General features: G+C 38.0%; 1 protein-coding gene across 1 annotated transcript; it reads left to right on the top strand.

The window, feature by feature from the left end:
* The first annotated feature begins 1196 nt into the window (after positions 1 to 1196).
* Positions 1197 to 3281, top strand: pole4 (polymerase (DNA-directed), epsilon 4, accessory subunit). The gene is made up of 4 exons (XM_041791815.1): positions 1197 to 1571; positions 2477 to 2561; positions 2772 to 2813; positions 2999 to 3281. Exons 1-4 carry the CDS (start codon positions 1323 to 1325, stop codon positions 3010 to 3012), a joined length of 390 nt encoding a protein of 129 aa, XP_041647749.1. The 5' UTR covers positions 1197 to 1322; the 3' UTR covers positions 3013 to 3281.
* The last annotated feature ends 8634 nt before the right edge of the window (positions 3282 to 11915 follow it).

Raw genomic sequence — 11915 nt, 5'->3', positions numbered from 1 at the left:
ACCAGGTCTTTTCCTTAAAAAACAGGTGTAAAATCCGCATTTTCTCTTCTATTTTCAACTTTGAACCACAATTAGGTAAGGTTTCATACTTTGGTTCAGTTGACTATTACCTACAGTCATCTACAGGCCTCGAACAGAAGAAATATTTTGTTTGTTGTTGCATTACTCAACACCAGTAGCAGCTACAGTGAGTCTGACAGTTTGGGAAGAAACTTCAGGTTGTCACCTTTCAAAACAAAACAGCATCAAAAAAAAAAAAAAAAAACACCCTTTTTACGCTTGTGTTCAAATGGTCAGCTTTCAGTCTAATTTAGGTAATCCTGGACAGGCGTTTATGACTAATTTTACTCTGAATTATATAGGGTTAAATGATTACAACAGGGCATATTTAAAAATGGAAAAAGAAGAAGGGATTAAAGGAGCTTTAACGTTTGGTAAAAAGGAATATGCTGTCTTCTAAATTAACTAAAGCTCCTAAACACGTGTTTGATGTGTAAAGGTTTTTAACTCTTCTACAGTCCATGGTTTATTCACGTTAACTTGGCAAAGATGGCACTGTTGCGGTTACTGTGTGCTTCTGCTGCCCCCTGGTGGCAGTAGGGTTTAATAAGTAGTCTTATGTTGCATTTCTGTCGTTTTATAAATTATTTTTCAGGCCTATTAATTATGCAAAATGTGTCAAAGATTGACTTTATTGAATTTATTCCTCTATTTCTGTGCCAGTTAGACTGATTGTTATTCCTCTCACCTTTCCATAGAGATCACGATGCTGTGTTGAAGCATTCAGGAGGAGGAACCTTTTCATTTTAGGTGTATGTTTATCACAGTAGCCAAGGGGCTTTTTTGGAGTCTCCAGTTTGAAAACACCAGGTCTTTTCCACATTAAACAGGTGTAAGATCCACATTTTATGTTCTATTTTCATCCACTTTGAACCAGAATTAGCTAATGTGTTGCAGTTCTGTCGTTTTCTGTGCATTAATGTGTCTAGAAGCCTAGCCGTGGAAGAGATCAACAGTTCTCGTCACATTTCACTGTAAATTCAACTCAATTATTCATTTCAACGGTTATTTATTGGCGTTTAACGCTAGCCAAAAGACATACCCTAACCCTGCGCCTATCCAATCAGCAACGTCAATAACTTGGCGGGAGAGGAAAAGGCGGGACTTCAACGTGTCTGCCTGACGAATCAGCGCAAACCGCCGACGTAGAGACCGGAAGCACATGCTGCTGCGCTGCTGCTAGTGATGTTTTTGTTATCTGACATGTAAACGGTGGTGATTTTGTGTGTTTTTATAAATTAAATTTAGGTTAGAGACTGAAAATGGCAGCAACAGTGGCTACACCCGTCACTCCAACTGAACATGAGTCCGACCGGTGTGGGAGCGAGGAGGAGTGCCGCGGGGCCGAGGCCGAGGAGGAGAGCAGTCAGCAGCAGATAGGCCCCGCCGCCACCGTGACCCACACCCGGCTGTCCAAACTGCCGCTGGCCCGCATCAAGGCGCTCATGAAGACCGACCCAGACGTGTCACTGGCCAGCCAGGAGTCCGTTTTTATCATCGCTAAAGCCACGGTAAAAAAAAAAACCCGAGGAAATAACGTACCATTTTATCTGTCTTTGCCCTCACAACACTTAAGCTGCATTAAACATGGTAGTGTGAAATATGACAATCATATGCAGGTTATACATTTTATATTTAGTCAGGTTTACCTTACTTCTGTGTCCAAAACCTTTGCAACTACTAAATATCGCTTCACATGTCTCGGGACTGAACTTTATCTATAATCAATAATTGATTTAATAATAATAATAGTTATAATAATACATTTTATTTATAAAGCGCTTTCAATCAATGTACTATACATAGAATTAAACGATTAGCAATAAAACCACTTGACAATGAGAACATTTAAAAAGTTGACGATATATATAATGCAAAAACTATGAATGACGGATATCAGAGAAAATTACAATTTTGGACTCATTTGCAACAGTAAACAAGTGGGTCTTAAGCTTTGCTTTAAAATCATCAGTGGGAATGGATGGAAAATACATGTATTTTCATTGATGCAGATGCAAATATTTAAAATAGGACCCTGACAATTGCAACCTGTCTTGTATGACTTAAATTGTGTTTGCTTGGAGCTTGCATGTCCCTCCTCCTTGAACAAATGCTTCCTGCAAAAAATACATAGTGCAAGAGTAAAAGCAATGGCTTTAATGGCTTCACATTGTAAACTGTAAAAATCCCTTTATTTGCCCTAATATGAGAAGAAGTTAAATTTTATGTCAAAATGGTCCAATAGTAATTTGAGAATTACGAATTTTGCAGGATAGAAGGGGGTTTAGACAGGTTGGTTTTTATTGGTTGTTTGCTTTTTTCAAAATGAATGCATCAAATAAAATTCAAGCCCCCAAACAATGATCTTCTGCTGCTTTATATCAATTAAAATAAATGTATTTCTTTCTTCCTATAGGAGTTATTTGTTGAGATGATTGCCAAAGATGCCATGGTGTATGCACAGCAAGGAAAGAGGAAAACTTTACAAAGGAAAGACCTGGGTAAGTGTTGCAAAGAAAGTCTCATAAAATTAATCCATTTTAAATATGATAAAAACCATGTTATATACCAAAGAACAGCCATTTAAAGTTGATTTGTTGTTGATTTTATAGATAAACTGAATTTGTTCATTGTATGGGCTACCTGTTCACTTCTTTTAACCACCAGTCTTCTCTTCAAAATCTGACAACTCATTTCTTTTGCATCCACAGACAACGCAATAGAGGCCATAGATGAATTTGCATTTCTTGAAGGTAAGATCTGCCGGGAATGAACAACCACTTGTGTTTTATTAACTCTTTTGCTTTTTAGTATAATTACTTTGGTTCACCCATACACAGATGAAATCAAATCTTTAAATTAAATGCAAGAATGCAAAGACACATAGAACTGTGTCATTAGAACTTTTTGTTCTCAGTGTTGTTTATTTTATTTGCAGGCACACTCGATTAAAAACCTCTAAAGGAGAAAAGAACATGGAATACCTGGAGCCACTGAAGACTTTTCTGTTTTGTTACAGGGATGGGATTTTTTTGTGAAAATCTTTGTGGTACTTTTCTAACTCAGAATCTCTAATTGGATGTTTCACAGTTGTTTTTATACAGATTTCCATTAAGACTTTTCCAATTTACCTTTGAAGACTTCAGTGGTAATGTAAATTTGTGTAAATATCTGTCAAATACTACTGTACAATGAAATAAAACGAAGTTTTGGACAAAATATTTCTGTTGCAGTCGAAGAGTTTGTCCTTGTGTCATGCCTTTAACTACAAGTAAATCTGGTGGACCAATACTACTATTTCCCTTGTTATTAGAGTAAAAAAACATACGAGTAGAGTAAAGAGAGCTGAGGATTTCTGCTTTAATTGGCTGTCTCTAGACTAGGAGTGCCACAAACATTTGATTTACATTTTTTATTAATTCTGTTTTCTGATTCCAGTTACACTCTTTAATTGAACAATACCCATTAAAACTGCTTAAGAAACATTCAGAGAAATGTTTTAAAGCAAGTTTAGGTCTCCAGGATAAATATTAATAGATTCTGAACCTTTCTGTGCAGCTCCAGCTCAATCAAATACTTCCAGAAGCTTTTAGGACTAGGAGTGTGCACAGGTCTAATGTGACCTGCTGTCCTACTTTGCATGATGAAGTTTGTGCCATTTATGTTTAAACCCTAACCATGTCCATTGTTTTTGACTTTCTTTACAGCATTTTGCTGTCTGCTGGAAACAGAAACCTGCTGTAACACAGTAGTTAAGATAACAAGACTGGCACATTTCAGCCTGTAGCCTTCATTCCCGATGAGTTGATCTAATAAAGTTGTTCCCTAAAGTACGAGTGTTGCTGGAGCATTATATTTCTTCAAGCCTATTCATTTTCCATGTTCCTTGGAAGTTAGTGAGGTTGTGCCAGAAATACCTTGCTTTCTCCCTTTCTCTCCTTTTTCTGAGCCTTTGATTTTGATCTGTGCAGCTAAGAGAGATCATTGTTAATCTGTGCAGAATGTTTCAGTACTTCTGTCGAGGCACTAATTGGCATCACTAGGGATACAGGAGCTGTCCAGGGTACTTCACTTGTCAACACATCCAGAAAAAGGCTTTTCATTACTCATAATGAGAAAGTGGATTTTCTCAGGTAAACGTACAGTAATTGAATACATTAAGAAGTAATATATGCTTTTTTGGTTATTTGTGGGGATTGTTTTCCTCGTTTCCATCAAATAATAGTTTGAGACAGAAAGCTGCTGATGTCCTGAGGGGAAATTCATTTTCACAGTTTCATGTATAGAAACATAAACACTGATAAATCAAAGTGAAGACAAGAACAAATTGAACACAAACCCTTAAATGGCATAAATGTATAAGGTCCAGATTTGTTAAAGGTGTAGATGGTGAGTTTTGGAGGATACTAAGTACTGCTATGGCAGAAGGAACAGAAGCTCACGCTAAAGAGAGCCCTTTTTCATAGAGTCCTGTATCTGCAGCCTGACAGCTGGACTGTGAAGTGTGGGTTGATGGGAGTCATTGCCTATTGTTGGTCGAATGATGGCTCTTTGGTTGAGGTCTGAAAGGTTCAGTGTGGAGGAGTGGACAAACTCATTGTGTGTAAATGAGTTTTTTTTTTTTCACTGATTTCAGAGAGCATGTTACAGAAATGGGAATAGTGCAACAGGACGGGGTGGGTGATGCTCTTGTACAGAAGCAACAGAGCAGAGGCTCCTAGCACTGGGCTTGTGCATGATACTGAGTCTCAGCTCAGGGGTTTCCACAAAGTTCCAGCTGTCAGCCAAACAGCCGACTAGCCTCTTACTGCTGGTCTCAGTTGAATTTAAGTATTTAAAACACAAAGCAACTTATTTTCTAAATAAATATGTGAAAGATAACATTCAACTCTTGTAACAAAGTAAGCTTCACGCATAGCTGGATTTTTTTTTTTCATGAATTGGTTGATAACACCGTGTTCCTTATACATAATGAATTTTAATTGTTTAAAGCTACAGTATGTAAAATTAGGAATATTTGTTACATCTGTCAGTCAGATTCTAGATCTCCTGCCTCTTGTTGGTAGTTACAGGGGGTCTTTGAGGACTGAGAGAATTTAATATCCATGACAGAGTCAAGTAATTCAATATTTTTGTTAATACAAACTTCAAAAACAGCCTCTCTTCTTCTTTTAAATTCCTTTTATCACATCTGGTGACAACTGTAACAACCAATGGAATAAAAAAAACCATGTCAGTATCATGATGGTTATCCTTATAAAAAGGCTTCTTCTAATTTGATAAAAGATAACATTATTTTATATTCAGGTAATTAAACACTAATTTAAAGATAAAGGTGCGCCTAAAGGATAGAATAACTTGAAAATCTTTGTTTTTTCTTGTGATATAATTCAAGAAATTAAACCATGTATACATGATTTAAGATTCATCTCATACAAACTGAAATATATCAAGACTTTTTTGTTTTAATCTTGATGATTACAGCACACAGAAATCTAAAACCCCCCTAGCTCAAAATACTAGAATATCACAAAATGGCAGTTAAAAAAAGGATTTATGCTACAGAAATGTTGACTCTGGATTTGTTAAAGTACAGTGGACCAACAGCAGCAGATGACATGACACCCTAAATCAGGGGTTACCAACCTTTTTTTCCTTTGAGCCTCTCTACTTGTATCTAAGAAAACTTAAACCTCCCTGGGACAGACACAAAAAATAGTGATACTTTGTGGCCAAAATTAACAAAATTTTAGCCCTAAACACAAATTCTTTTACCCAACAACCACTGTATGAATCATTTATTAGAGTTATACCATGATTTCTGTCTACCTCAGGGCAGGCAGAGCCTCGCACCAACCCTGAGAGCTCTAGCACTTCCCAAAGGGGGTCCCAAACCCAGGTTGGGAACCAAGGGTCTAATGGGGATTTGTCGAGTCAACAGTCTTCCCCATAGTTGTGGTTGTGTGAACTGAACCAGAGTGAGAGAGTGAAGGCTCAGGAGACTTTTGCAAATTGAACTTTTTCACAGTATCTTATTTTTTGAGATAGTGGATTTTAGTTTACATGGGCTGTAAGCTTTAATCAAGATTTTAAAAAATGGAATATTTCACTTTGTATGAGATAACATAGAAGACATACTTGTCTTCCATGTTGATACTGACATATATCAGCCTCTTCATGACTCTATTTTAAAAGACAAAAAACTGACTGTAGAACAAAGATTCCAAACATGTTGAAGCTGCATACAGAGCGAGACAGGCTAGGAATGAATTACTGAGGGTTGTATTTCTTGTTCGATACAGGTACTGATGTAGGACAGAGAAAATCACATGGATCTCTAAGTTTGCATTAGGAATGTATCTGACTCTCTCTAGACCTGAGATGTGTGTTGTTCTTTCTGGCAGCATTTGTTCAACACTTCCCCAGTGTTCAGTTTCACACTCTAGGCACAGGCTAACCTCTCGAGTTTTTGCAGTGGGGATTTTTAAAATAAATGCCTGAGTATGTTTGAACTGATTTTCCAGGTTTAGTGTTTCGTGGAGAAATGAAACAGAGCTGTGAGAAGCACAGATGTTTGGTTCCAGAAGAGCACCAGTCAACTCCCTGCAGAGGAATGCCTGACTGGCACAGGGGAACATGGAGTACTCTTTTCTAATAAAATATAATCACACACTGATGGATCGGACATCTTTTTATTTCCACTCTTAATAAAGACATTCCATTAAGAAAATCTCATGTGAAAAGATGTCAGGATTCCCCCTGTGCAGAACAGGACATGAAATAATCTGGTTTTATATGTTGATTGAGAATGGTATGCTGGGAGAATAAACTTTTATTATCTGGCTTTGTATTGAAATATTTCTGCTCAATTTAACATCATAAACTCTAAGATATAGATACAAATATGCCTATAAAATGAAATAAAACAAACTTTAAAACATAATGAGTATTTCTTTGAAGATCCTTAAAGCTCCAGTAAGAAATGTTCTGTCCACACTGGCGCCCCCTGTGGACAGAGAAGCTGTACCTTTTTTATTCTGCTGACAAGGTGTGCCAAAAAGAAGAATATAGACTGATGAAACCTGACTTTCTTTGCAGGTATTTGGTCCAAAGTAGAGAAATAGGACAAAAATAATATCTTGACCTGGACATGGAGCTAGATGAAAAGATACGGGATCCCACATTTTTAAAGCAGCTTCTTTAGAGTGTGACTTTAAAGTCCATACCAAAACCATCTGATTTTGTCAAGACATAAAAACACATCAAAAGACCTTTAGACAGTACTGTGCACAACTTTTAGGGCATGTTTGGGCCAAAAGTTGAGGCTGAAGTGTGTTGAGCAGGGTGTGGAGTAGGATTGACACAATCCAGGTCATGCTCTGGATGTCTTTGCATATTACCACAGGCATGGGCATGGGCATGGGAAAATAATAAAAAATAACAAAGTCCACACCTTTAGGGCAGAGTAAGGGGAGGATGTGGCAAGTATGCATGACCTAGGACCATTGTGCTGTCCTGAGTTCACCAAGATTGCCAGCAGTGTCCAGGTGGATCATCAGGGGTGAAAAGGCCCAGACAAAAGAGGGGCCGTTGAGCTTGACCTGGGCTAACGAGAGACACACGTGTGTTGAGACATGCTGAGCTTGACTTGGTTGTGGCATATCAGGTCCCGTGATGAATCCTTAGCACCCTACGTGTCTAAAACGTTTGGACATGATTGTATGTGTCAGCTGAGCCCAAGGACCCTAACAAACATGCCTTACATCTGTAAGGCCTGGCATAGAATAACTTGAATTAACTCACTCTAGTTTACGTAAACCAAAAAACTAGAGGAAGTTATTAGCTTAAATTTTTCCCCATCACTTTTAGCAGGCATTTGAGTCAGAGAAAGACTTATTTAATGACTACAGGAAGTTATCAGCCTCCTTTTCTCCCATCACTTCGAGCAACTATTTACGAAAACTATCATCAGTAATAACGCCAAGAGCACAGTGATATATGGCATCCAATGGCTGTAAAACAGAGCCAGCTGCATGTGTATAGATGATGTCTCCATAATCTAAAACTGGCAGTATTGTCACCTGGACAATCTTTTTTCTGTTTCTCACAGACAGGCAGGATTTATTCCTGTACAGAAAACCAAGTTGTGATCTTGGTTTCTTAATTAAATTAGAGATATGAGACTTACAAGATAGATCTTGATCTAGCCATACCCAAATACTTGAACTGATGAACACAATCAATTTTTACATTATTTAATGTGTACAAAGTGGTATCAAGATTGTTAATGGTCTGCCTTGACAAAATCATAAATTTAGTCTTAATGGGGTTAAGCATTAGTTTAAGATCAATTAGTGCTTGTTTGAACACATTACAATCAGACTGTAACTGGAACAAAGCTTGACTATGTGAGGGTGCTGAGGAGTACAGTATTGCATCATCTGCATAAAAACTAACCTTACAGTACTTTAATTTTCTTGCGATACCATTAATATATAATGTGAATAGAAGCAGACCCAAAATTGATCCCTGGGGGACTCCTTTGCTGTCTATCTTAAAGTCAGACCTTACATTGTCTGCAGCAACTGCTTGAGTCATATTTGTTAGATAATTTTTAAATCAGGTACATGAAGTCTCATCAACACCAATTTTAGAAAGTTTACATAACAGAAGAGAATGGTTAACTATGTCAGAGGCTCTTGACAGATCAACAAACAGGGCAACACATTTCTGACCATTATCAATTGCGGTGATAATGTCATTTATGACAAGAGATGCTGCTGAATTTGTACTGGGACCTGATCTGAACCCTGACTGATGGGGAGAGAGAATGTTATTTGAAGCTAGGTAGGTGCGGAGTTGATGATTAACCAATGATTCTTATACTTTTGCAAGACAGGAAAGTTTGGAGATAGGCTGATAGTTGTTGATTTCATCTGGGTCCCCCCCTTTGAAAAGTGATAAGACGTGTGCTGCTTTCCTAATATCAGGTATGATCCCAGTCCGAAGGGTCAGATTAAAAACATGAGTTATTGGTTTGACGATTAGAGGGGCAGCCAGTCTTGGGAAACTGGAGGGGAGTTGATCTTTTCCCATAGATTTTTTAATATTTAAGGAGAGTAAAGAGTTGAGCACCTCTTCTTCTCCAAATTCTCTAACGGAAAAAGATGCTCCATGATGACCCTGGCTGGCATGATTATATTGTGATAGAAGAATGGTTAGTATTACTGAGATTCACAAAGGTGTTTCCAGCTATTATGAAATGATGGTTAAAGATATCAGCCAGCTCTAGCTTATCGGATACAGGGCCATTTTCTGTAACAATCTGAGGAGGAAAGGATGAAGCAGTATTTGATTTGAGAGAACTTGCAGTTTTCCAAAATTTAGATGGGTTGTTTTCAGCAGAAGTAAATAAGGAGATGAAAAATTTGGATTTTGCTTTCTTAATGAGGAGAGAACATTTTGTTCCTTAAGAACAGAAAATTATGTAAAACATTTCAGAGCTGCATTCCATTCAGCTCTTCTGTTTCTTACACCTCCTTTTCCCTTGTTTCTAAGATTAGTTTAGGTATTCCCCCCTGCATCGTATCCCTCACAAATCCTATCAGGGATAGTGAAATCTCTTGGACTTCATGTTCAGCACAGTGAACTGAGCCCTGTAACATCTCCAGGAGGCCTGGTTATCACTCCACACATCTCACGCTCTCCATCCCCAAAGTGGAAGACATTACCCCTCCAGCTCCAGTATTCATTTCTGCTGCTTTTATTTTGGATTGTCTGCATGTTTGTGAGTGTGTACACCTTGACAGGAGATATTTTAATCGCAGTGAAGATATGCAGAAAATGTATCAGGCTCACAGGCCGACCTGTGGTCATGTGGAAGGTATGTTTTTGCAGCTGACATTCCAACCTGACTTCTTGGGTCAATTCTTGAACAGTCAACCACACCCCCGACACACATTCACACACACATTTTTACCACAGCCTCACCCCTCGGTGCACAGACCACATATTTTCACATCCAGGATTGGGATATCTGTGCCCAAAAGGGACATGTTGATGCTTTTATGTCTAAATATTTCTCAGTTCTTCCACCAAGTGTTTCAGGAGCAAGTGGATCATTTGTTCTCATTAAACCTCCCGGACCTCTATTGATCCACCCTCATAAAAGTATCCATAACAAGTCCCCCATTATCATCCAAAGCTATATGACTCATTGCTCCAGTATTACTCTGCCAATGCATTCTACATTCTCCAAACCAGTGAAAGTATGGTGTATTGTTTTGATTTCAGCGCCTTTTTCATTTTTCTTACTTTGGAAACACTTTTACATCATTCTAGTGAGACAGTCTTGCAGCACCAAACATGTTGATAAATGAATTTTATCTTAGAAATTTGTGTCTCCTTGCAAAGAATTAAGGAACATAAATAATCCAGCTCCTTGTCAGAGGCCTGTCCTAATAAACCATCAACTATGTCGGTCTCTGCTGTCGGTCCAACAGGAATAACTTAAGGGAAGATAAAAATTCTCCACCCATCAAAAGCAGCCTGAGTCAGTTAAATCAAATGCAACCTCCAGACGTGATGCATTTTTATTGACAGTCAAGAATGTTTATTAGTTGTCAGTTGAAGCAGACTTGCATAAACTTCACAAGCAAATAAGGGAAAACCAGCAATGTGTCACTGATGTTGAACAAATTTGCACAGATTGAAAAAAAATACAAGAGATATGACTGTGAATTATGATTTAAAACAAAAGTAAGGATGTTTCTAAAAAAAAACTGCCATCTAGATTTACATTTTGCATCTTATTTATCTGTCACCCCTAAACTTTATTTCAGCGAGGAAAAACATAAAAACCACCCTGAAAATTAATTTGAAAACGTCTTCAGTCAGCTTAATTACATCCTCATTTAATACTTTTCTAGAAACCATTCAATAAGTAAGACAGATACTTCTAATCACAGGTTGTTTTTTGTATCTGTAGTGCCAAGAACACTGTTAATCTGCAACTTTACAGCTGAATATCTTATAGTTGTCTAACAAATGTAGAAAACTTAAAGGAAGCTGCTTTTTTAGGCAAACCGCTGAATTTTTGACACAAAGGAAGGGATGGTAACATTTATATCTGCAACCTCAGAGACCATAATGAAACTTCCTTTTGTTCTCGTCATATTCTTCTCTGCTCAAGTATTTGGCCACACCTTTTCATTACTGAATACAGGTGTTTCTATCAGACCTGTTGCCACAGGTGGATAAAATCAAGCACCTAGCCATGCAGTCTCTATTTGCAAACATTTATGATATAAAAAGGGTCGTTGTGAAGACCTCAGTGATTTCAAGCATGGTATTGTGATGGATGCCACCTCTCCAGTAAGACAGCTTGTGAAATTTCATCCCTGCTGGATATTCCACAGTCAACTGTAAGTAACTGTATTAGAAAATTGAAGAGTTCAGGAACAACAGCAACTCAGCCAGTAAGTGAAAGACCACATAAAATCAAAGAGTCAACAACTGATAAGGTACATGGTCCATAAAAGAGCAGCTGCATGTAAGCCTCACATCACCAAGTCCAATGCTAAGCGTCAAATGGAGTGGTGCAAAGCACACAGACACTGGACTGGACTGTAGAGTGATGAATCAAGTTTGGTAGTCAGATAGGATAGTCTGGGTTTGCTGAATGCAAGGAGGATGTTACCAGCCTGACTGCATTGTGCCAACTGTGAAGTTTAGTGGAGGAAGGATAATGATATGGGGCTATTTTTCAGGGTTTGGGCTAGACTCCATATCTCCAGTCAACGGCAGTCTTAATGTTTCAGAATACTGAGGCAGTTTGGACAGTCCCGACTTTATGA

The sequence above is a fragment of the Cheilinus undulatus genome, linkage group 7 (genome assembly GCF_018320785.1).
Source record: "Cheilinus undulatus linkage group 7, ASM1832078v1, whole genome shotgun sequence".
In the NCBI taxonomy this organism is placed as follows: domain Eukaryota; kingdom Metazoa; phylum Chordata; class Actinopteri; order Labriformes; family Labridae; genus Cheilinus; species Cheilinus undulatus.
Note: the sequence above shows the minus strand (reverse complement) of the source record. Positions and strands in the feature narration are given on the sequence as shown.

Coding starts and splice junctions, on each gene's coding strand:
- pole4 (XM_041791815.1), top strand. CDS start 1,323: ATGGCAGCAACAGTGGCTACACCCGTCACTCCAACTGAACATGAGTCC. Junction 1,572..2,476: donor TTATCATCGCTAAAGCCACG/GTAAAAAAAAAA, acceptor TTCTTCCTATAG/GAGTTATTTGTTGAGATGAT. Junction 2,562..2,771: donor TTTACAAAGGAAAGACCTGG/GTAAGTGTTGCA, acceptor TTGCATCCACAG/ACAACGCAATAGAGGCCATA.